Genomic DNA, 26,597 nt, shown 5'->3' on the forward strand with positions numbered 1-26,597 from the left:
ATTTCTACTGGTAACTCTGCACACTTCTGTTGAAAAACCATTAAAGTTTGAAGATTTCCAAGATTGGATATCGAGGGAGGAATATCCTTTGGGCACGTGAAGGAAATGCACCGTAGATTTACAAGTTGCATGAGTTCGATTGGAAAGTTGGGAAATGCTACTTAAATAGCATCAAGCACTCTTGAGTAGTTTGAATTTTAGAAACACACTCGAGGAAAGAAATCCTCGTCCCGTGTAGGCTTCAAGTGAATGCTCAAACGAAGATGATTGTGTGGAGTTTTTTGAGACGCGGGAGTCATCACACACAGAAATTTCTCTTTATCTGCTTCTCTTATGCATAAATCCAGCAAGAGGTCATGGATTCTACAGGTGTTGATTTTGCCTTCAAAGTGCTGCTTTGAGATGATAATCATGTTTCGGTCAACGAGTTCCTTCAAACACTTATCCGCTACGGCTTCTGGGTTTTGGTGCGTAGCTTGTTTTAGAAAACCCTCCGCTACCCATAACTTGATTAGTTTGGAAACTGAAATCTCCTTAATTTTCTGAAAATGAGCCATATAGAGAAAGCACGGCTTCAACCATTGAGGCAAGTAATCGTAACTCAACTTTGAGCAGGGTGCAACATCATAATCTGAAGCACTCGCAGTTGAAATTACATTGTGTACAACATCCAGCCAGGCCACTTTTGTCTTGTCTATCCGAGAGAGCAATCCACCCATGACCTCACATATTTGTGAAATCTTCTCCTCCCAATTTGTTCTAATTCAAGAGGGAAATATTTCTTGTCCCCGAAAACCTTAGAACAAAGTAGAGTCCAACTCTGTTATTCTCTTAAGCAAAACAAATTATGACAATAGCCCGGAGAGCTCAAATAAGCCGCCACATATCCTTGCCTAGTTGTAAGCAGGATTCGGCTTCCGTTATCATCATTTGGGAACCAACTCCTTATTTCATCCCAAACAGAGATTTTCCATATATCATCTATTGTGATGAGATACCTATGTTCCCGTAAAGTTCGGTACAAATGTACTCCTAAGTAAACGTCACCCATTGTCCGCATCTCATCACTCAACATTTTCATGGAATCCAGAATACCTCGTATGGAATACGACTGAGATATAACGAACCAGGCACAAATGTGCGTCGTCGTAAATATTTCTGGCAAGCCAATACCTCCCATACCTATGATGGAGACAACTCTGAGTGCAAATTCTCGCCCCCTGAAGCTCGTCCATGATTTGTATATAGCGATCTTCAAACCCCACCATTTTTTTTTTGGGGACTATGTTTTGAAGAATCTGCACGAAAAGACTTGTAAACTTGCAAATCATCATTTGGGACCGATCTGCTCTTTTTCGCTTTTTCCATCGTTGACCCAGTTTGTTCCCTGATATCTGATTCTATGGCGTTGATTTTTTGAATGATCTCCTGCAAATCCGGCATGGGAATATGACGTATGGTGGCCATTTCTTTCTCGTAACAGTAGTAGAGATCTGCGATATTTTGAGCTTCGTAGGCTGCATCTCTGATTCTTGTTACCAAAGAAGTTGTTGTTTCGTCGATTTTTTGGGATGAATGTTCAAGAGATTCTAGCAGATATTCAAGTTTTGGAAGTAGGGATTGAATTTGTTTCCGCTGATCATGAACAACGGAAGATCGAAAAAGAGACGACATGAATGTTTTAAATTTTGGAGTGGGATACAGCATGATTTGGCTTAACGACTGTTGGAGAGAAATCAGGGCAGCATACGCCATGGCTAATCAAAATCAAGATTTCTTCACAGATGGATTTGGAGGAATGGCGCATGGGGTGCAGGAGTACCAATTCGTAGCGGATCTAGGCAGAATATAAAAATTGGACACATAGGTATAATTAGATGTGTAAACGAGCCGAGCTACTCGTGAGCAGCTCGTAATATATATATATAATATTATATTATATATTTATTTATTTATAATATTTATATATATTTATTTATTTATTTATAATATTTATATATTTTATTTATTTATTTATATAATATATATAATATTATATTTATTTATTTATTCATATATTTTAATTTAAATATATGTTTTTAATTCAAGCTCGGTCTCGAGCTCGAGCTCTAGTACTCGAACTACAAACGAGCTCGAGCTCGAACACATATTTTACTATTCGATCGAGCTCGAGCTCGAATAGTGTGCTACTCGAGTTCGGCTCGGTTCGATAACACCCCTAGGTATACTTGGTCTTTTCGATTATTTACACCAGTAATCGTCGCTTGTGTCAGCTACTTTTTTAAAAATTAAAAATTAAAAAAGCAAATTTTCAAAACTTATACAGTTAGGATTTGCAACTTTCAACAACTGATAGATTATTTTTAACATTCATGTTGATGTCACATTAAATTATAACGATAACCGCAATCCTAACTTTTTAGGTCCAACTTCAGCATTAAACCTACAATGTCACATCGTACACACGACTACACCTCAAAATTTTCCAAAAAAATAACTTTTTTATGGGTCTAATTAATTATTTCTATACACATTCTACAATTTATTATCTATATTTAAAATTTTAATTTTTTAAAATAGAATAAAAAATTATCTTAAATAATGTTTAATACGTAACGTAATTTGATTAATTAATTTTTAATATTTTTATTTAATTAATTAATCTTTAATCAAAATTTAATAACTATTACAAAATTTATGTATGTATAAAATAAATAATTTCTTATCTGACAAAGATTATTAAATTTTATATTTTTTATTTTATTAATATATAATTGTAATGATATATAAAATTAAAATTTAAAGCATTATAATGATTTAATATAATAGGATACGATATAATTAAAATATTCATAATTAATAACAAAGTTTGAATTGACAAATCGAATCCGTACATAACTAATAAAGACCAACACATATTATAATTATAAAATAAATAAAAAAAACTTAGTACACAACTGATAAAGACCAAAATATAAATTTAAAAAACTTAAACGTACAAAACGGAAATATTGAATGATAATAAAGTTATTTCTCACCAATCGCATCCGAGCTGTCAGACGGGTCAACCCATGACAAGGCGGACTGTCCACCAAGGTGGGATTGTGGGTTAGATGGGTCGACCCGCGGGTTGGCTTACTATAAATAAAAATAAATAAAAAATTATTATAATTAATTATAAATTTCATTTAATAAATAAATATTAATAAAAACATATTATTAAAATTTTTAATTATTGATTTCATACGTGTAAATTTTATATAAAGTAATTAATACAAAAAAATTCACAACATTCATTAAAAAAATACATATATCATAATAAAGTAAAAATAATAATAATAATAATTCTCCAGGCCCGCGAGCCAACCCGCGCGGGTCGCGGGCCTAGGTGGGTTAGCTCACCTAGGTCCACCTTTAGTTGGGTTGAAAAATTTTCAACTCAACCCACTTAAATTGTGTGGCGGAGCGGGCCAAATCGACGGGTCTAACCCACATTGACGACTCTACGTATCGTGCCCAGATGTGTTCAACCAAGTCGGCTCGAAGTTGAGGTACTCTCGAAATTATTGGGTAGAGCCTATGACAATTCTTGCTAGTGGATGAGAGTTCCATCCTATTAGTTGACTGATTGACTCATACTGTGCAAAATAACGCATGTGTATCCTTAAATTATTCTTGTACTAAGATCGTGCATGACCTCTAGTCTCTAACTATTATCCAACGATCTTGGAGCACTCTAAATGTCTGCTCAATGTCCTTTCTTGAAGATTCTTGTCTCTCTTTGAATTTCTTTCTCTTGGGGTTCTCGGGACACGGAAAGCTCTTGACAAAAGCAGCTCATTTCGGGTATATTACATATGTAAGATAATATCTTTTTATATAAGATGTTTCGTTCATCGTGAAATAAACATTCAGAGCATTTTCTTTTGTGGAACGACGTTAAATAACAGTGATTCGTTAAAAACATTTATATCATTACGCGATCCTGCAATGCCAAAAAAAGTATGTCATATCCACAAATCTGTAGATGCGACCGCTTCAAGAATTATTGTTGGGATGCCATAATCACCTCTAGTATATTGTCCTTTCCAAGCTATGGGATAATTCCTCCACTCTCAATACATGCAATCAAGGTTGTCCAACATTCCAGGAAAGTTGTGTTTTTCTTCATGCATTTGAAGCAATCATTAAGTATCTGCATCATTAGGTCTTCTCAAATATCATGACCCAAACACATCAATCACGTATTGACAGAAGTTGATCAAGCAGTCCAATGTAGTTCGGTCACCCATCCGTACGTACTCATTGAGAGAGTCAGCGGAGGCTGCATATGCCAATTGGCGAATAGCTGCTGTGCATTTTTTAAGTGGCGACAACTTTGTCTTCCTACAACATCTCTCCTCCATTGAAAGTAGTCTGAATGATTTCTAAGAGCATCGAATATGCAAATGAATAACTCTGAAATTGGTGTTGTTAACTCTCTATCGGATTCAGATCCTCCGAAACCAACGTTTTGAGATTATGTAGGACCGAGCGCTTGCCACTTTGATATGAATCTTGTTGTATAAGATTAGCAAACACGATTACAATTTGAATCGCACCCTCTAACCAATAAACAAAAGACTCAAAGTTTTGCCCAATCTTTGAAACAAGTAAAATTGGTAGGGTTTTGGATTTCCACCTTTAACCGACGGTACGATTAACAACAGAAACCACAACAATTGAAACCAAAGAAAACCTTCAGATAAAATTGTATCTGAAAATCTTTAGTGAGAAACAATCGACAAACGTTTCCAAGTAGTTAACTGAGAAAGTTTGATTTGAAAAACAAAGCAAAGCTTTGAATAAAATTCTTGAGAGAATTTTCAATAATTTTTGTATAAACTGAATATGAATTATTATTAATGAAATAAAACAAAAGTATTTATAGTTTACAATCAAAAATAAAAGATAACGCAAAATATAGCCTAAAGATATCAAAGATATCATCTAGAAAGTTTCCTAGTATAATTAAAAGACTCAAAATATAGAAAATAATGCCAAAATATCAAAAAAGTCTCGCACACACACAACATGCCGAACTGTGTGTAAAATTCAAAGGCGCGGGCGCGCATGAAGTTCTGTCTGTCAGGTGCGGGCGCACGTCAGGGAGGCGCGGGCGCGCATACGTCTCGGGATGTGTTGCATATTTTTGAATTCTCTTCGACATTTTCTCCGCTCTCTTGACTTCTTTGGACTTCAATAACATTATAACATCTTCCAAATTGATCTTCAAGTACTCCAACTTGATTGCCATGAATTCCAAATCCTTCAATTCTTGATTGTAAATCACGGAGCAAATCTTGGAACAATATGAATCTTCGAGCACCTCCTAAATTCATATCAGACTCCCCTTCTTCAAAAAGATTTGTCCTCAAATCTTGCTCCTTATCTACAAAAACCAAGCAAAACTTAGAAACTTTAAAAATATTTCTCATAAGCAATAATATATCTTGCACACTCAAAACTATGTCAAGACACAAAAACTCTCATACTCAAACTAAACACCTTATAACCACTAGCATGCATAAACATGATTACAATTCCGTTAAGCATTACAAAACTCAAGTTCCTCCCCTTCTTAGACCTAGTTAACCCTAACACAAAATGCATAGTTAAATACAACCATTGTTTTCTAGGAATAAGAAACAACTCACATGCATTATCTCACTTACAACTCCACTCAACATATCTTTTCATGTGTAACCATAACAAATATTCATCCAACATACTCTTTAATTTGGATTTCTCAAAATTACACTTCAAACTGAAAGCACATATCCTTTCGTCAAACAAAGCATGCAATGAAGAATATATAAAGAAAAACTTATTTTCTTTAAACAAATACTTGCTCACATAAAATTTATCATGAACATTGCACAAGTATTTTTCAAACCATAAGAACCATGTAACCAAAAGAGATAAGAACTCATACCTTTGTGATAGTGTAGTAACTAACACATTTTCCTTACCTTGTTGGTACTTAATCAACTCTTCGCCAACAACTCTTAATCCTTGAGAACTTACACCAAAATCAATAAGTTCCTTTGCACGAAAGACATTCAACTTTCTAACATGCTCATGACCCAAAAACTTCATATCCAACATGATTAACATAACTCTATAATGTTCAACATGCACTTTAAAAATTTTGCTATATACTAAGATATAATCAAAGCACACAACAACAAATATATCCCTAGAGGCATGCAAAACACAACTCATCAATCCCATGAAAATATTACGCGCATTAGCTAGCTCAAAAGTCAACACTAACCAATCAAACAAATAGGACTTCCAACCTATACTATTCATGCACAATTGACTCACATCAAAACAATTCAAATAATTCACAACAACATACATCAACTTGTTTCATCCTCAATTATCGACTCAACTTCAACTTTTGATTCAACCTCTACGACACCATTAGATTCAATCTCTACACGAGAATCCTCCAATTTCATTATAGTCTCATTAAAACATTGGCTCATATCATGCTTATCTTTTTTATGACACCATAAGCATGCAATATCAAAGGTACTAGAATTTGTAAGTTTAGATGTACCTTGATGCTCACGTTTGGAAACAACACTTCTCCTCTCATAGTGATTAGGTGCAAAGCGTTTCCTCAACATCCTTTTCCACTCATCCCACGTAGATATAGGACTCATTCCACGCCTCTCCCGATTCTCATCTAACCTATCCCACCAAGTGCAAGCATAGTCGATAAATTCTTGTAAAACAAGTTTAAACTTCCTAGCTTCAGAAAAATCACGACCTTCAAATAAAAACTCTACCCTTTTCTCCCACTTCAAATACGACTCCGAATCTGAATAACCATCAAACGATGGAATTTTATTTTTCTTAATTCTATCCAAATAATATTCAAAATATTTTTCTCCACGACAACCATCATCATCTCTTCTCTCTCTCCTACTACTATCATACTCATATAATCTTTTTTCACTCTTCCTATACTCATCAAAGTTTCTTTGAAACATTGTACCTGCAAAAAAAAGATTAGTAATAAAATATCCTCACCCAAATTCTCACAAGTCACTCCGAAGAAATTCACTCAATTCACTCCTTTTTTTTTCACTCAAAAATATGAAATAGCTTATGCTTTGTGATTTTAAATATCAAACTCTAAAGTTCAAAACATGTAAACACTTATCAATCGACTCACGTAAATTGCACAAAAACAAGTCAAGAGACTTATGAAGATTGAAATAATTTTTTTTTTTACCATATACTCACAAGACACAAGACTTTGCCACAAGTTATTTTGCTTCTCTCTTTTTTTTTTAAAAGCTTTTTCGGTCTCTACTTTTTTTTTTGACCGATTTCAAATCTCTTTTTTTTTTAACTTTTTTTTTCGATTTTTCACTTTTTTTTTTTGAATTTATAACTTGTAGTACAAGACATGAGACTTGGATAACAAGTTTGAAAGAATGACACAGAAATTTGAGATGAGAGAGATGAAGAACGAAGAACAAGGAAAGATGAACGAAGAACGAAAAAAGAATATAGATTAAAGAAGGATACGACTTACTTGAATCAAAACCTTGGCTCTGATACCAAATGATATGAATCTTGTTGTGTAAGATTAGCAAACACGATTACAATTTGAATTGCACCCTCTAACCAATAAACAAAAGACTCAAAGTTTTGCCCAATCTTTGAAACAAGTAAAATTGTTAGGATTTTGGATTTCCACCTTTAACCGACGGTATGATTAACAACAGAAACCACAACAATTGAAACCAAAGAAAACCTTCAGATAAACTTGTATCTGACAATCTTCAGTGAGAAACAATCGACAAACGTTTTCAAGTAGTTAACTGAGAAAGTTTGATTTGAAGAATAAAGCAAAGCTTTGAATAAAATTCTTGAGAGAATTTTCAATAATTTTTGTATAAACTAAATCTGAATTATTATTAATGAAATAAAACAAAAGTATTTATAGTTTACAATCAAAAATAAAAGATAACGCAAAATATAGCCTAAAGATATCAAAGATATCATCTAGAAAGTTTCCTAGTATAATTAAAAGACTCAAAATATAGAAAATAATGCCAAAATATCAAAAAAGTCTCGCACACACACAACACGCCGAACTGTGTGTAAAATTCGAAGGCGCGGGCGCGCGTGAGCCGGCGTGGGCGCGCATGAAGTTTTGTCCATCAGGAGCGGGCGCACATCAGGGAGGCGCGGGCGCGCATGAAATTCTGTCCGTCAGGCGCGGGCGCACGTCAGGGAGGCGCGGGCGCGCATACGTCTCGGGATGTGTTGCATATTTTTGAATTCTCTTCGACATTTTCTCCGCTCTCTTGACTTCTTTGGACTTCAATAACATTATAACATCTTCCAAATTGATCTTCAAGTACTCCAACTTGATTGCCATGAATTCCAAATCCTTCAATTCTTGATTGTAAATCACGGAGCAAATCTTGGAACAATATGAATCTTCGAGCACCTCCTAAATTCATATCACACTTTAACAAAAGCTATAGCTGGTGGTAATGGTGTGTAACGCCCCAAATTTATCTTAATTGACTTTATTTGAGATAATCGAAAATTACAGAGTTCAAGAGCCGACTTGATTTTGATCAGGGTCCTTTTTGTAATTTTTGGAAATTTCAGGGACTAATGCAAATAATGGATTTATTAGATATTTATAAGCCCTTTGACTTCTTCAACTTCATTTCCTTCCCCTCCAAGCCATCTCCCTCAATTGAAGGCGAGAAAACGCCTCCCAAGCTTTCCAGATTTCACCCCGAGCTCGATCCGTCCGTTGGAATTTAATTCTGAAGGCAGACTAGCGATCACGGCAGCGAGAGCTCCGTTATATGGTGATTATTTCTCCGATCAGATTCGTTCTATTTTTCGGATGTTGTTAGAATCGATTGAGTTGCGAGTATGCTGTTCTTGGCAGAGTTTTGATCGTTTATTCTCAGTCGATTTTGAATTAGGACGCCGTTCGAAATTGTTAAGAATTTTGGAATTTTATTCTAAAAATGAGGATTCTGTGATTTGTTGGAATTGGATTATTATCGTTGTATTAGCATTGCTTTGAATTGTTTTCAATGTTGTACTGTTGTCTGCGTTTCCGGTTTGATCAGTTTATAATCGTTATGCCGTCAGTTTGAGTTTTGGAATATCAATCGTTTATATTGATGAGATTTTGGATTTAGGAGTTGAAATTGAGTTTGAATGGTTTGAATTGGATGGATTGACTTTGGAATTCTTTTATATCTCTTTTCAAATTCAGTTGCAGATCGTGGAATCCTGAATCGAAAAAATTCGAATCGTTGAAGAATTGATCAAGGTTTGGTATCGAGGTTACTCTATTCCTTGACTTGTTTTGAGTGATGTTTTGATTGAGCCTATTGTGCTTTTAGCTTGTCCGGATTGCAGCTACGTCAATCAAGAAGAGGAAAAAGACGACATCGTTTGGAATGGGACGAGTTCTCGAATCGGAGTTATATTCGAGAGTCCCGAAGAAATCACATACTTGCATGCTATTGTTTTTACTTGAAATCAGTTAAATGAGTTATGATTTGCATTGCATTCATATTGAGCCAATTATCTTTGTTTTGCGGGCAAGAAAAACCCAGAGGAGTTAGATGTTCTGTTGACTATAGTTGAGTGACATTGGTTAGCAGATTTTTTTACCAATTGTCGAGAAATACTCTCTATAGGTGTCAAGAGTCTAGAGGAGTAAAATATGCATCGTTCACCTCGATCGGGAGAGTCGGTGTGTTGGTGATATTTTGTCCTCGGGATCCCAAATGAGAGAAGAGAACCTTTACCTTGTGATTATCCAGACTTGATAATCCCAGATTTTAAAGATATGCATTGCATTTTATGCATTTGAATTGAGTTTAGACATGCTTTTGGAATTGCTTGTATTGTATATATATATATATATCATGTTTTAATATATTAATTGATAGGCATGTTTTTCCTCTTTTACTGGGAATTGTATTCTCACCGAATTTATCCGGCTGTTGTCTTTGTTTGTATGTGTACTTGGCAACAGGTATGACATGACCGAGTCAGAGATCGCATGGCTAGATGGTCGAGTTGATAGAGTGAGGCCTGGTGTTTTAGAAGTCAATTATGTAATCGAGCTTAGATTGTAATCGAACTCGTTTGTATTGTATTGTATTGAATAAGCTAGACTGAAGCATGTTCTATTAGTTTGAGATTGTATAACTCTAGACCTATCTTGTACTTTTATGCATGTTTATGAGTTTGTAGCATGTTGGAATTGAAAAATTGGATTGTGTTAGCATGTAATTTGATCTGCCGAAGCTTAACTCTTTCTGGTGCAGCAGGGCACGGTCCCCGTGCCACGTCCGTGCAAGGGTCCGTGTCCCCCTCTCCTTTGTAGTAGTATTGAGATTTTGTGAGTGCATGGACCCCGTGCCACCTCCGGGTGGGGGTCCGTGTAGTTGGATAGAAACATCAGTTTTTAGTGCATTGATTAAGCACGGACCCGAACACGGATGTGGTGCAGGGTCCGTGTGGGCTTAGTTAAAATGCACGGACCCGTGCACGGATGTTTGCACGGGGTCCGGGCATGTTCTTTAAAAAAAAATTTCTTCTTCTATTGCTTTTAAATCTTGGATCTTTATGCTTAATTACTATTGTTTATTCCGAGATTAGATGTTTAGAACCGATGTCTCACATGGTGCAACTTAAATATTTTAAACCGCACAGCAGTCCAAATGCCATGGTTCGATTGCTCTACTAACAGGAGCAATTACTGCACCCAATAATCTACTTCTTAATAATTGCACTCATTGAAATCAATGAGAATCGAACCCATGACCTTGACTTTGATACCAATTGTAGGACCGATCGCTTGTTGCTTTACCAAAAGCTATATCCGATAGTAATGATGCAACTCAAATCTTTTAAATCGCACAGCAGCCCAATCATCATGGTTCGATCACTCTACCGACATGAACATTATTGCACCCAACAGATTCACTTGGTGAGATGTTCCATGGTGGTGGACGAGGGAAAACGCGAATGGTATGATATAGGGCCAGCCCTTAAAGTATAATAATCGGTCGAGAACATTGGGTGATAAAATTGAGGGATTAGAAACAATATTCGAACCGATGAGAATATTTTGTGGAAAATAAGTTGGGTAAGAAAATTCAGAAAGACGAGGATTGAGACGAGAACGAGATTGCGAATTTTGATAGTTTGAATTTGGAGAACTCAAATAATCGTTGAATGAACTACTGAATTGATTAGTCATTTGATTTATACAATAAAATAAATTAAAATGGTTTCGAAGAGAAATTTGGAATGATTTATGAAATCAGATTCATACATTATTTATAGTTGATTTTATTTTAATTTTTAAAAAATTTAATTATATTATTTTTTAAAAAATATATCTTATCTTATCGATGTACATATTCCAATAAATTATACATGGAGTTTCTTATTATTGACGTATATTTCAATTCATCTTTATGTTTTGTTAAAAAAAAAAAATTTCCTGTAAAAAAAAAAAAAATAAAAATCTTGGGATGCATGCCCCACGCGCAAGTGCCAAACACTCACAGGTGCAGTGCAGGGAGCGCGTGCACCGCGTCAACACAAATTTTTTAAATTTTTTTTTAAATATTAAAAAATGAAGCTGCAGCTGGCCTTTATGGAAGAAAGTTGAAGGTTGCAAGTGGGGGACCAAGACAAGTTTCACACACTGACCCGAGAAATATTGAGCAAAAAGTCGCCTCAGTACCGGCCGATTGTTGATCATCGGCAACTCCATTAATCTTCCTCCCAAAAAAGATGGCTTATTCGTTATTCGTATCAGGCTTCCCAAGCGGGTTTGGATCCGCTTTCTTTCAATTTGCATTGGAGAGATTGGCTTCATTCGGATCCTATGCTTGGAATGAAGTAAAACTTATATGGGGTGTTGAAGATGAGCTCAAAAAGTTGCAGAAAACCATGTTGAGAGTCCAAGAAATGGTGGATCATGTTCAGCCGTTTAGTTTAATGGGAGGAAGCGAAGCCTGGAAAAGATGTCTTGCAGATACGAAACTTTGTTCTTATGACACCGACGCAATTGTGGATTATATCTACTTGCACATCCCCATCTCCGTCACCGTCCGACCGGGTGAGTTACGGAAGAAGATTCTTTCACCTTATGACTTAAAATTGCCTCATGATATCAATGTGTTGCAAAACAAGTTGGAATATCTTGAGACAGAAATAAATCGTCTACTTATGAATGAAAAGATGAAAAGTAGTTTAATGTCACCACTTATTGATGGATTATTTTCTGCTAGTTCGATGGTAGATGAAAGAATTGTTGTTGGGAGGGCAACTGACAAACAAAGTTGTCTTGATCTGTTAAAGCTTGAACCAGTAATCGGTAATTTCTCAGTAATATCATTAGTGGGGATGGCGGGAATCGGTAAGACAACCCTCGCACAACTGGTTTATGGTGACAAAACAGTGGATGACATTTTTAAAAAGAAAATGTGGGTGTCTGTATCAATGAAATTCGATGTGATTAGGATTATGCAATCCATTATTGGAGAATTGACAGGGATTAGGTGCACGGACTCGGACTTGAATTCTGTTCAAGTCCAACTTCAAGCTGCAATCAAGGGGTTCAAATTTTTGTTGGTTCTTGATGATTACTGGAGTGAAAAGCATGATGAATGGGATGCACTTTCTTCGCCCTTAGAATTTGGATCCCAAGGAAGCAAAGTTATTGTCACCACAAGAATTGCTAAAGTTTCAGATGTTATCAAATCATTTGAAACGTATAATCTCAAGCATTTATCAGAAGATGAGTGTTGGGATATGATGAAACGAAGAATGATGGAACGAAGAATTCCCATTAAGGAACTAGAGATATTGGAACCTATAGGGATAGAGATTGCAAAGAAATGCAAAGGTTTACCACTGGCAGCCAAGACACTTGCAAGTTTATTGTCGAATCCTGAATTCAAAGCTAACGAGTGGCATTGTATATTGAAGGGTAAGTTGTGGGACTTGCCACAAGATAACAATGATCTACTTCCCACTTTGATGCTTAGCTATATTCATCTTTCGCCACAGCTGCAAAAGTGTTTTGCTTATTGTTCTTTATTTCCTAAAGATCATGAGTTTGAAGTTGAGGAGCTTGTCCTTTTATGGATGGCTGAGGGCTTCATTCAACCCATAGAAGGATGGAGATTGGAAGACGTGGGACAACAATATTTCTCTAATCTATGCTCGAGGTCCTTTTTCCAAGTTTCAAATTTAACGAAACCGAGTAGATACAAAATGCATGACCTGATTCATGATATGGCACAACTGGTTTCTACTGATATTTGCTTCCAGGTGATGAATATGTCAGATCGTTATCCCTTATTTGTGGATACATGTCATTTATCGATACTTCTCGATAGTATGAAAATACATCTCGAGGCCTCACAGAAAAATGAAAGGCTGCGAACATTCTTGATGATTAATAAGATCAGAGCCCAGGAAGGGCAACTAAATATGAAGTTGTTTACATATTTGCAATCTTTGCGCGTGTTGGATCTGAGTCGAATTGGTCTTACTGAACTCACCAATTCCATTGATCGCTTGAAATGTCTTCGCTACCTTAACCTCTCTGAAAACCAAATCCCAAAGCTACCCAGATCCGTATGTAATCTTGTGGCCTTACAAACACTAAAGCTAAAAAATTGCGAGGAAATTCATGAATTGCCTGATGACACAAAGAATCTCTCCAGCTTAAGACATTTAGATTTGGATAAAGGTCAACTTTCCAGGATGCCACCAGATTTTGGAAGGTTAACCAATCTGCAGTCTCTTTCTGCATTCATTGTCGGAACCAAAAAAGAAAACGGTATCGCACAAATTCGTGATATGAATTTACTCAGAGGATCATTTTGCATAAAAAACATTAATCGGGTCACAGTGGTTAAAGATGCAGACGAGGCCGAGTTATACAAGAAGTCATTCCTGGAAAAGCTCGAACTACAGTGGGTATCGTCAAGCAGTTATGTCCAGCCTAACCGTCAAAGTCATCATGGCGTTGTTCTTTCATGTCTAAAGCCTCATGAAGATTTAAAAGAGCTAGTCATAGATAACTATTGTGGGAAAATTTATCCTGATTGGCTATGTGAGCAAAATCGAAAGCTTACGAGCATTCACTTGCAAGGGCTCAAGTATTGTGAAAGGCTTCCACCTCTTGGACAGCTCCTTTACCTAAAATCTTTCCATATATCAGATATGCCTCTTTTGGGATCAATCAATGATGAATTTTATGGTACAGCAAATGGAGTGAAATTCCCTTCGCTGGAGTCGTTTGAAGTACGAAGTATGAGTGGATTGACTAGTTGGAAATGCACAGATACCTCTACTGCCATGCCTCTCCTTAGTAATTTCAACGTTCATGATTGCCCGAATTTGACAACTATACCAGCAAACTTGAGAGGTCATCCTGGTTCAAGTATCAGCGACTGCGCAAATCTCTAGATGCAGCGACCATAAGTTGCCGTAATTTTGCCATTCCAGGTACTATGAATATATATCACTCTTTTTTCCATTATATATTTGTTTAATACAGCCATGATCACTTAATTGAATAGGAACCACTCGGTTTCGAAACGTTGCCCTTATTTTCTATATTTGTACTTGAAGAGTTTGTGTCCAATATTTCCATGAAAATGAAACGAAAATTTTTGTCGTGGAAACGACTCTTTTTAGTTGTGTTAATTGCTTTCACATTTTTTTATGATACAAGTTCAATGTTTCTGCGCTGGAAGTGAGCAGCTCTATCCACAGCAATCAAATTCCTATGTGTGCCACAAATAAACCAATTTGATGATCAGTGGATTTTTTTTTTCATGGAAAACCATTTTAATGCTAAGAATATTGCTCTGCTTTGGACTTTATTCTGTGTTACTGTTGGTATGAACTTGTGCTTATTTTTTCCTTCATGACATTGTTTTAATATATCTCTAGCTGCTGCTGTCATTTGATGTTTGGTTTGTAAAGACAATATTTTGATCTTTGTAATAAAATGGACTCGTTTGAGATTTCATTATCTTTCAGTTCCATGTATCTGAACCACCGTGAATTGATATGCCACAATTTCATTAGAGATACATGACGTGAACTAGTGTAGTCGAAATATGTTATTCAAAATTTTACAAAATAATTTAAGATATTGGATCGAGATGGTGTAATAGAAATCAATAGGAAAAAAATAATGTTCCATTAATTGAATCGAGTCATTTGAAATTAATGTTCCATTAATTTAAACTTTTTTTTTATATTTGTGAGATCAATGTATTTTTCATTAATCCTGCAAGAACAAACTCTGATTTCTTGTACAATATCAATTTTTGAATGTATCAAACTACTAAAATTATAATCACTATTCTAAAAAACTGAAAAATAATATATATGTTAGTATGTCATATATATATTAATTTAACTATTTCAATTTTAATTTCATAGAGGGTTGAGTTTTAGGTGTTAAATTTATAATTAAATATAAAAGATTAATATTTTAACATTTATACGTTGATATTACACTTATGCATATTTTGTTCAAAATTTCATAGTAAATTTAATCACTATTTAGTTTGAAATTATATTAAAAACTAAAATATTGTAATTTATCTAAATATAATATAAATAAAAAATTACATATTATTTTAATTTTTAATCTGCATGTTAAACATTTTCTTTGCAGTGATTAAAGTTTTAATTTTAGCATCTAAATATTGAAAAACATTGAAATAGTTGTTTTAACTTTTACATATTTTAATATGAAACTACATGTTTAATTTTTATTTTAAATTTCATTATAAGAATTTTAGTTTTTTTTTCAAAATTTTAATAAACTTTTAGAAAAAAACTATGAATCAAAAATTATTATTTTAATTTTATTATGTATATATATTTTAAATTTTTTAATAATAAATAATTATATATACTAATTAAGTTCGCCCCTTCACTTAAAAATCCTTGCTCCGTATCTGCTGCGTGTGGTTAATCTGGAAGAAACACTGTAACTCTTCAAATATCGATCGATAGATGGATTGGAGCTGAACTCGATACGGTCTCAAGGGTCGATAAAGACTGAAATAACATCCATCGATTATATATATGGATGAGAATTCTTTCGAACATCCCGATAATTAGGTACTCAAACACTCTTTCCTATATACAAATCTTTGGGAAAATCGTTGGCTCCTCGATATATAATTAGTCGGGATCATTAGCAGCATGTGAGAGTATATAACCCCAAAAGTTACATGGTCTTTCATCTGCAAAATTTTTGGTTCCGCCATTGCAACCAGATTCAACGTTTCTTACAACATAGTTGATCGGAGATAATCTTGATTAATTTCAATTTGAAGAAACTTCTTTTGCATATGCAGCCGTTCCTATCTTTTTTCCTAAACCTAACAATCGATATTTAATCAAATTTATGACAGTGCCTTAACAAATTAAAATTGACTGCAGATAATGGGGTGTTATGTAGTTTAAATTTACATAATTAACAAAAATTCTCTAGAATTTATGAATCTTCATAATAAACTCACCAGTACTAGTCTTCAATACGACAATTCACAACCATGATTATAAAATATAATATAACTCACAGAATACTCCTAATAATTTATGGCAGCCCTGTTTATTAATTTCATCTTGCACTTGAAACTAAAATAATCATAACATGACTTGAAGAATTCAATTTCATTGTCATACTTTCTTTTGTCCTAGTTGATAGTTTGAAATACCACTAAACAAATTTTTAGTTGACAGTTTAATTAAGATATTATAGTAAAACCTCAATTTCAGGTGTATACTGTGTAAAACCTCAAGTTCGTGCATATCGCCATCCAAACTTGATCGACGCACGAATTTTGTCGTGTCACCGCAAATATCAGAGGAAATCAAATACTTGTATCTCCTAGAAGGATAAATAATGGTCATCAGCAGTTGTATTCAAAGCATTAACATTCTTTCACGTACGGTAGTTTCCTAAGAAAAATTAGTCGATCTCTACTGCTTTAAAATCTGCAGATTAACGATTCCCGAATTGGAGATGCCACATCAAAGATTGAATGCTAACGTCGATGATCATGAAGCTCTTGCCATTAATAGAATTGATGCAATATCTTTTAGCCATCTTTTGTACTTCATTATTTGATCAGCTAAATGAAAGCATGTACTAAAGAATCATAAAATAAGAACTACTTCGATTATAGTCAACATAGTTTAAGGAAATATAGGCATGCGAGATATAAAATTACCTCCTTTCCAGGAAAAGATCCAGATCTGCTTCAGGATGCAACATTAAGTACTATTTTGTATGAATCTTCATGTCGTCGATATAAAAAACAGGCACGTGAGCTATCTTGGGCCAATCTTCACCTCCATCAACACTGCATCGTTCTTTTAACTTCGGACAATCTTTAATCATCAAAGATTCAAGTGTGGACGGCAATATACCATCAGATAAACACGATAGCTTGGGGCAGTAGCTTATTACCATATGCATCAGAGAGTTCAAATGTGTGAGACTAGGAAGACAGTTGATTTTGGGACAAGACTCAATGGTGAGGTTCATGAGACGAGGAAAGTCGCCCGTTCTCATTTCCGTCCATTTTTCCAATTTTGACATGGAACAAAATGACAGATTCTGGAGCGCAGGAAACGACGGTTGATTCTGATCATTACCTTGTTCCCCACAAAAGAGGCTGTTGATTTCTAGCACCTCATTCATTCCAATGATACTGAGATGCTTCAAAGATGGCAATAGTCCGAGAGATGGAAGGTTGCTGCAATATCTACACTTGTGGAGAGTTATACTAACCATTTCACTGAAAGATGGCTTGCTTATCCAATTCGGAAGGTTTCCGCCGCTGTAATAGAGTATTTTGAGCTCCTGAATACCCAAAGGTGGCTCAAGACATGTTAGTATTTCCTCTTCAATTGGATTAATCTTATCTTGTAAATCACTCCACTGCAATTCTATCTTTTTGAGGTCCTGTTTGCAGCTAAGAGAAGCATCTGCAGCCTGCTCGGGGGTTTTAATGTTTTCAAGTTTCAAAATCCGAAGTGATCCACTTAATTTATTCATGTGTTTTAACTCATCTATGCAACAACCATCATCTACACCAACCAAAAATGCCCTTAAAGTGCGCAACTCTGACAAATATCCGATACATTCTGGCATTGATTGCAACTGGCGAGCGACGTCTAGAATCAAATGACGCAGGTTGATCAACTGTTTCATGCGTTTAGGCAGTCGAACGAGGCCTAAACAATTGTCCAGTTTTAAAGTCTGCAAATTGCTGAGATTGCACATCGACTCGGGCAACCATCTAATGGGTGTCTCAGACATATCAAGATATCGCAACTCCTGTGAACATTCAATAGAACTTGGCAATTCCACCACATCAGTATGACTTAGACTTAAGGTCCTCAATGACTTCAGCTCCAGAAACAGATCAAAGGGTAAGTGTTCAAAACCGTAACAACCATGAATCATGAGAGTCTGTAGACGACTCAACTTTTTTGTGATCTCAAAATCGATTTGGCCAATCTCCATAAAGGACAAGGACAAATGTTCAGGTTTGGAGTCCTCGATGTAATGACCATCCAATTGTTTTGAAAACTGAGGTCGTATGAGATGATCTTGAAGGAATGCATGCATTTCTTCACCAACCTTGTATTTTATCTGATCACCATAAGGATCATACCCCGTGGGAACAATGTATTTGACATTCAACAATATATCAAAGCACCGAATGCACGCTTCCTCGATGAATGCATCGTTTCCTGCTATTTTCCACCCTTGGGCTATCCACAGCGAAGCTAGAACGTCCTTAGTGAACTCGAATGTGGTTGGAAATAATGAGCAATATCTAATACAGTCCTTGGTGTATATGTTGTTAAACAACATGTCCATTGATATTTTGTTTTCTTCGTCATGGTCCCCTTTTTGTCCTTCCTCAATGGAAACACCTTCGTTATAGCTTCTTGGAGGATCCTCCATGCCCTCTTCATTTGTGGTGCTTTGCTCTGATTTTGAGAGTAAAACCTGTCGCAAAATTGAATAAAGAATTGAAATTGAGATTCACCATTCATAATAAAAACTTCAACAGAATTGAAATTGGAATACCGGAAGAATATCTGGGTCATTAGCCACGAAGTACTCCTGCCAGATACTAGGGATGCCGCACGTTTCAACCTCTCCGGCCTCTTTGCTTTGCTTGCAAACGATAATAAAACTTCTGTCCATTAGATCTTTCAAAAACTCCCCAGCCACCTCTTCTGGACTTTTAGCACATGTTTCATCCACCAGCCCCTCATCAATCCAAAGCCTGACGAGTCGGGGGACAGAGAGTTCATGATCTTCTTGCGAGTGTATCATGGAACGAAAGCACGCTCTCAAATAAAGTGGCAAGTAGTTATAGCCGAAGGACATAATCCCCTTCAGATGTTCCTTGGATGTTATTGTGGAGTTCATATTCTCCAAGATAAGCTGCCAGTCAACTTTTGACCTGCTAACTTTGGAGAGGAGGCCACCAATCACAACAATTGCAAGGGGCAGCCCTCTACATTTCCCTAAAATATGCTTTGCAGCATGCTCAAGATCCTGAGGGCATTTTTCATTGCCAAACACCTTAGTACAAAACAGAGTCTGGCTCATTTCGGGAGGAAGAGGCACCATGTGATGAACCTCGGAAGACCCGACTCCAAGATCCATCTCTCTCAGCCTAGTCGTCACAATGATCCGGCTCCTTGTGTTGTCATCGGGAAATGATCTTTTGATGTCGTGCCAGAGCTGGATATCCCACACATCATCCAATACAATGAGGTACTTCTCACCCTTCAACCTTTTATTCAGAATATCTGTTAATTGCTCGATGCTTTTGTGGTCCAGTTCATCTTCCTGGAGTCTCATGGAATCTAAAATCATCACTTTTTGCACGTTGCTGGTTCGAGATACTGATATCCAAACATAAATTCGGAATTTATGATCAAGATCTGCGGGGTCAAACAAATTTCTTGCGAGAGTAGTCTTGCCTGTTCCAGCCATCCCCACAATGGTCATGACTTGGAGTTGATCATTTGTTTTTGATTCAGTTAGCCAGTTCTTGATTTGTGAAAAGCCTTCATGGAATCCAACCATACAACTTTTGTGAATCCCACCAGAGTCGATAACCAAAGGAGCCAGTCTGGGTATTTTCCGTTGCTTCGTTTCGTCGATAGATGTAATGGCCGAACCCAAATCCTCTGAACTCCTTTTCGCTTCTTTTCTTTTTTTTCCTCGAAAGACCTCGTTTCTTTTCACTATTGTTCTTATTCGCTCAATACTTTCCTTGATATGATAGATGATGAAAGAACGTCGTCGCCGAGTCTAATCGAAAAAGTATAATATCCCAGGCGTATAAGATATGAAAACTATTGAAATTACAATAAACTATCCTAGTATAAATTTTTTTTATTAGTAATATATTTGAGAGCGTTTTGTAATTTCATTTTTGGAATACTCTCTTTATATTATATATTTAACAATAATAATAAAATTAGAGCCGTCAATTTGGGTTAGGTCTGTCGGGTCGGCTCGTCCCGCCGCACAATTTAGGTAGATAAATTTCAACCCAACTAAAAGTGGGCCAACCTGCCTAGGCCCGCGACCCGCGGGTTGGCCCGCGGCCCTGAAGAATTATTATTTTATTTTTATTTTTATTGCGATATATGTATTTTTTAATGAAAGTTGTAAACTTTTTTTTGTGTTACTTATTTATATAAAATTTACACGTATGAAATCAATATTTAAAAGTTTATTAATATGTTTTTATTAATATTTATTTATGAAATAAAATTTATAATTAATTATAATGATATTTATTTATTTTTATTTGTAGTGAGCCAACCAGCGGGCCGATTCGCCTAACCCGCAACCCACCTTGGGTTGGGTTGGGGATTTCAATACCGTCGGGATGGTGGGCCGACCCACCCTCGACCCACCAAAAGGTGGGTTTTTGGATTGGCCCGTGTGACTGCTCTAAATAAAAGAATACTAGCACTATGCCGAGATGCATAAATATAATAATATAATTTTTTTTAAAAAAAAAGTTAATATAATAATATCGTTACAGATAGGGACCATAATTTCAAATAAGAATCTGATATCCGACTCGAATGGAGGACGATATGGAGAGATTATTTGAATCCGATTAAATAAATAAGTAATTGGATATGAAGATTAAAACAAATATATTAATATCTTTATTCATACTCGACCTGATTATCCGTTTAAATATATATTATATATGTGCATATACATTTAAGAATTTGATAAATATGCATAATTTTATCGAAACAATTCAAATTTGAAAAAAAAAAATACAATTATAGACAGTAACAAGGTATTTGGGTATGATGTAAATATCCGATTCTCCGACAGATATGAGGATACGGATGTTGACGAAAGTTGCATACCCGATGGGATGAGAATGAGTACGGGATGGATACAATAATTGGAGATGAAGACTGATATTTAAAATTCTACTCAAACTCGACCCATTGACAAATATAGATATCGATAGCATAAATATACACATGGATCATGGATGTAAATAATATATGGAGGGCAAAAACTTCTATGAGACGGTCTCAAGGGTCATATTTCTTATTATTATAAATATTGGTAGAATTGACCCGTCTCACGGATGAGACCGTCTCACAAGATTGTTACTCTATATGGAGAGTTTTATTTGTACTTTTTTTTTTTTAAAATTGAGTTTTATTTGTACTTAAAAGGCCCTTAATAACCCTTAACTTTAGTTATTAGACAAATTAATTATCCTTATTTATTTCTTTCCTTATATTACAAGATTTTAATGTGATCTTCAAAAAACAAATGATAATATTTTGCATGTCAGCAACGAGATATTTTATGTTATAATTTTTTATCTTTTATAAATAAAAAATTAAATATCATTCTTAAAATTTAATATTTCAATTTTCAACCCACACTTTATTAGTACTTAGTAGTATAAAAAATATCTGTCAATTTAATTTAATTTTACAAAAAAACATAAAAAAAAATTGAGAGGTACAAAATTTTTATTTAACAATATTTTGTTAAATTTTGGAATAACATACAAAATATAAAAATATATTTTATATCATTTATTTGCCGATATCTAAAATTTTTAAAACATAAAAATATTTATTTGAATTTGACTCATTTACATATACACGTGCTAAATTTTAAAATTAACACATATATCATATATGTTTTGTTTTATCATGAGAATATTTATATAAAAATTAACTATAATCCACTTGATGGGATATACAATATTTTATTTTAAAATAACAATTTATTAGTATTGATAATCATTTTATAAGATATAAATAGAAATAAAATAAATTAAATCTTAAAGCCACAATAAAAATAAGATGATGTGTGATGCAACCGACACTTAGGATATTATTTTATTCTTTATTTTTTCTTTATCTCTAAGATTCTTTCTTTAATTTGAATTAGTTAAGATTGTGTTTCTTTTCTTTGGTTAAGTCGAAATTCCTTAGGGTTTTAGTTTTCTATTTAAAAGGTTATTGTGAGGGTTTTGGAACAGTTTTGATATTTTAATAAATTGAGCGTTCGTGATACTTTGATTTACATCAATGTGGAATAGAATATTAAAAATATAAAAGTGTTAAAAAAGAACTTGATTAAAAAAATTCGAAACAAAACGTCATAAACTAAGACGAAAGTAAAATTAATGAAAATGTTTTATTTTGTGTATTTTCTAAATTTCAGAGTTTTGACAAATTTAGATATAAGAGTAACTAAATTTTTAGATAACTGATTTTAGAAAATTGAGATTACTAATGAATTTATCAAAAATAAATAACAATTAATTGAAAGAAAATATAAAAATTGATGTCGTGGTAGAGTATTTAATAAAGTTGGAGTGAGAGTGAAATTCTTTTACGTACCTTTGCATTGTGAAGGATGAGTTGAAAATGGTGGTTTCCCCTAGCATGTTGCATTTCCTGTATTCTATCTGCTGAAGCCAACGCTCCCTTATCACATTCAATCATATTAAGTGTTGAAATTTTTCCAATTGGAGGTGGGATCTCAATTAAATCGTCACAATCTCTTACGATGAGTCGCTCTAAGCAAGGAAAGAGGTTCGCTCCGTAAAATGTCCAGCGCCTCAAGTTTAAATTTTGAAGCAGCAAGAGTTTAAGTCCTCGGAACCTTTCCCCTGATTTCAACTCGGCCATAGCGCACGACTTCAGTTTGAGAATTTCAAGATCCGGTGGCAAATAACCAAAAGTTGAAGAGTCCAACCACCTTCCAAAATCAAATCCACGTAGACTCAACTCTTTAAGTGAAGGTGGCAACCGGAATTCCCGCTTTTTTATCTTACTCAAAGAATGGAAGTAGATTTTCAATGCTCTGAGTTGATGTAGATTGACAAGATTCCGAAGCTCGCAGAACGACCATCCTTTTTTATCATCATAACAAATTTCGAGTCTTTCAATATATTTGATTCTTGCCACCACTTCCTCCGTGAATCTGAGATTTCTTATCCCAGAGAGAGTGCGTAGGTTCGTAAGAACCTGAGTGCTCCCACCAATGGCGGGACAAGGCAAGGAAGCATTTTCAAACTCGACATGCCTTAAGTGAGTCATATTCCAGATTTCTACTTCCCAGTTCTGTTTATGAATTATTAAAGTTTGAAGATTTCCAAGATTGGATATCGAAGGAGGAATATGTCGTGGGCATGTGAAGGAAATGTATCGTAGATTTACAAGATCCAAGAGTTCATCTGGAAAGTTGGGAAATGCTACTTTGAGAGCATCAAGCACTCTGAGTAGTTTGAATTTTAGAAACACACTTGAGGAAAGATGATCTGTACTAATTCCCGTATATAAGAGGGAACGTACTAATGAAAACGAGGATCTTGGATCAGGAAAAATAAGATCTGGAGTCCTCGAGTGAATGCTCAAACGAAGATGATTGTGTGGAGTTTTTTCAGACGTTGGAGTCATCACACACAGAAACTTCTCTTTATCTGCTTCTCTTATGCATAAATCGAGCAAGAGATCGTGGATTCTACAGGTTTTGATTTTTCCTTCAAACTTCTGCTTTGAGATGATAATCATGTTTCGGTCAACAAGTTCCTTCAAACACTTCTCCGCTACGGCTTCTGGGTTTTGGTTCTCATCTTGTTTTAGAAACCCCTCAGCTACCCATAACTTGATTAGCCTGGAAACTGAAATCTCCTCATCTTCCTTAAAATGTGCCATATAGAGAAAGCACGGCTTCAACCATTGAGGCAAGTAATCGTAACTCAACTTTAATATCCTTAAGCTTGATGATTCAAGATCATCATCTGAAGTTGAAATTACATTGTGATTGTGTACAACATCCAGCCAGGCCTCTTCTGTCTCGTCTATCCGAGAGAGTAATCCACCCATCACCACTAGTGAAAGGGGAAGTCCTTGACATCTTTGTGAAATCTTCCTCCCAATTTGTTCTAATTCAAGAGGGCAATATTTCTCGTCCCCGAAAACCTTAGAACAAAGTAGACTCCAACTCTGTTCTTCACTTAAGCAAACCAAATGATGGCAATAGCTCCAAGAGCTCACATAATCCGCCACATCTGCTAGCCTAGTTGTAAGCAGGATTCGGCTTCCGTTATCATCATTTGGGAATAATACCATTTTCATTTCATCCCAAACAGAGATATCCCATACATCATCCATTGTGATGAGATACCTCTTTCCCTTTAGAGCTTGGTACAAATGTCCTGTTAACTTGTTCTCGTCCTCTCCGTGCATCTCATCACTCAACATTTCCATGGAATCCAGGATATGTAACAGCATATTTCGTTTAGTATATGACCGAGATATAACGACCCATGCACGAAAATCAAATTGAAGCATAATCGATGGACTGTTGTAAATTTCTGAGGCGAGAGTGGTCTTACCAATACCTCCAATACCTAAGATTGGGACAACACTGAGAGCAGACCGTTGCCCCATAAGCTCGTCCATGATGCGTGTGATATGATCTTCAAATCCCACCACCATATTCTTGGAAGCACGTTTGGATGAACCAGCTGCACGAAAAGACTTCAGAAGTTGCAAATCATCTGGGAAAAATGATCTGTACTCGATATTTGTGACTTCTTCTGTCGTGGAACCAATATGTTCCCTGATGTCCGATTTTATGGCATCGATTTCTTGAATGATGTTCTGCAAGTCCATATAGTCGGGGTCGACAACACGACCTATGATCGCCATTTCTTTCTCGTAACAGTAGAGATCTACGGTATCTTGAGCTTCGTAGGCGGCATCTCTGATTCTTGTTATCAAAGAACATGTTTCCTCGTCAGTTTTGCGGGATGAAGATTCAAGAAATTCTTGCAGATATTCAAGTTTCGGAAGGAAAGATTGGATTTGTGTTCTCAGATCGTGATGAACCGAATGTTGATCCGGATATAGCATGATTTGGTTCAATGAAAGTTCGAGAGAAACAAGGGCAGCGTATGCCATAGCTTATCCAAATCAAGATTTCTGCGCTCACAGATCAATTTAGGTTTGGATGACATGTCCAAATTGAAGAAATGGAAAACCAAATCCACCTAATTTCATCCTAATTTTTTATTTTTATTTTTTACTTTATAACTTTAAATAGAAATTATTATGGTTTAGTTATCGTTTATATATTCGAAAACCAAACCAATGGTTTTAAACAATATTTTAATAAAATAAATATTTGATTTATTTTTAGCCAATTGTTCGTCTTTGGCTTCGCCGAATTAATTTTAATTCGGTGATTAAATGATGCTCTTCTTTAATAAAATAGTAAGATAAATTATTGAGTACTTACTTGTATAAATTTTTTATTCATTGAATTTGTATGACTAATTATAATTTACTAAAAATTTCATTTAAAAATATTTATATAAATTTTAAAACAATTTAGTGTACGTATGAATCGTTATAATTAGAAAATTTATGAAAACAAATTTTAAATAAGTTAGCTTAATTAAATTTTTTTTTAACAAAATTAAGAAAATTTAATCATCAAATTTCACAATTGTGAATTCGAAAAACCTAATGAAAAATTAAGTAAAATTGAATTTAAATGACCTATATACGCATCATATAATGGTTTGATTATGTAAAATAGAATTTAAATGATACATATTACATCAATTGAATTTGTTCTTAAAACCGCAACAATCGACCTTATAAACCAGATCATAATACTATAAAATTGAACTAGACCGTAATTAAATGGTTTGATTATCGGATTATACATTTAAATAATCGTAAACGGAAAAACCGAACCGTAATTATGTAAAATTGAATCAGACCGACCATTACTCACCCCTATCAAAAATATTTTGTAGGAGTGTTGTAATATTGTAATATTATGGACTCGAAGATAATCAATTTTTTTTTTGAAAGTACAAGTACACGATTACATCAATATTATAAGTACACAATTACAACAA

General features: G+C 34.9%; 3 protein-coding genes across 7 annotated transcripts in view; 1 reads left to right on the plus strand and 2 right to left on the minus strand.

The window, feature by feature from the left end:
* The first annotated feature begins 11,735 nt into the window (after positions 1-11,735).
* LOC140887523 (putative disease resistance RPP13-like protein 1) lies at positions 11,736-15,114 on the plus strand. Its single transcript, XM_073294801.1, has 2 exons — positions 11,736-14,589; positions 14,819-15,114. Exon 1 carries the CDS (start codon positions 11,860-11,862, stop codon positions 14,548-14,550), a length of 2,691 nt encoding a protein of 896 aa, XP_073150902.1. The 5' UTR covers positions 11,736-11,859; the 3' UTR covers positions 14,551-14,589; positions 14,819-15,114.
* Positions 15,115-16,272: 1,158 nt separating this feature from the next.
* Positions 16,273-25,698, minus strand: LOC140886537 (uncharacterized). 5 transcript variants are annotated; one of them, XR_012151586.1, is made up of 4 exons: positions 23,059-25,698; positions 19,220-20,461; positions 17,346-19,138; positions 16,273-16,490 (listed from the first exon to the last, which is right to left on the minus strand). XR_012151586.1 is itself a non-coding variant. In XM_073293146.1 (3 exons), exons 1-3 carry the CDS (start codon positions 25,627-25,629, stop codon positions 17,396-17,398), a joined length of 5,556 nt encoding a protein of 1,851 aa, XP_073149247.1. In that variant the 5' UTR covers positions 25,630-25,698; the 3' UTR covers positions 17,087-17,395. The 5 variants fall into 5 exon arrangements, 1 of the variants encoding a protein (XP_073149247.1); XR_012151584.1 differs by lacking the exon at positions 16,273-16,490 and adding an exon at positions 16,864-17,002; XR_012151585.1 differs by lacking the exon at positions 16,273-16,490 and adding an exon at positions 17,018-17,109.
* Positions 16,968-26,597, minus strand: part of LOC140886536 (putative disease resistance RPP13-like protein 3) — a 67,620-nt gene continuing 57,990 nt past the window's right edge. The window contains exon 4 of the transcript XR_012151579.1: positions 16,968-17,097. The gene's annotated coding sequence lies outside the window, so the exon portion shown is untranslated. The remainder of the gene's footprint in view (positions 17,098-26,597) is intronic.

This window comes from Henckelia pumila, chromosome 3 (genome assembly GCF_033568475.1).
Source record: "Henckelia pumila isolate YLH828 chromosome 3, ASM3356847v2, whole genome shotgun sequence".
NCBI lineage: Eukaryota > Viridiplantae > Streptophyta > Magnoliopsida > Lamiales > Gesneriaceae > Henckelia > Henckelia pumila.

Excerpts from the sequence above, each read along its gene's own strand:
- LOC140887523 (XM_073294801.1), top strand. The coding sequence starts at position 11,860 with ATGGCTTATTCGTTATTCGTATCAGGCTTCCCAAGCGGGTTTGGATCC.
- LOC140886537 (XM_073293146.1), bottom strand. The coding sequence starts at position 25,629 with ATGGCATACGCTGCCCTTGTTTCTCTCGAACTTTCATTGAACCAAATC. Across the intron at positions 20,462-23,058 it reads TCATCCTTCACAATGCAAAG|ACTCGGCGACGACGTTCTTT; the intron begins GTACGTAAAAGA and ends TTTTTCGATTAG. Across the intron at positions 19,139-19,219 it reads ATGACCCAGATATTCTTCCG|GTTTTACTCTCAAAATCAGA; the intron begins GTATTCCAATTT and ends ATTTTGCGACAG.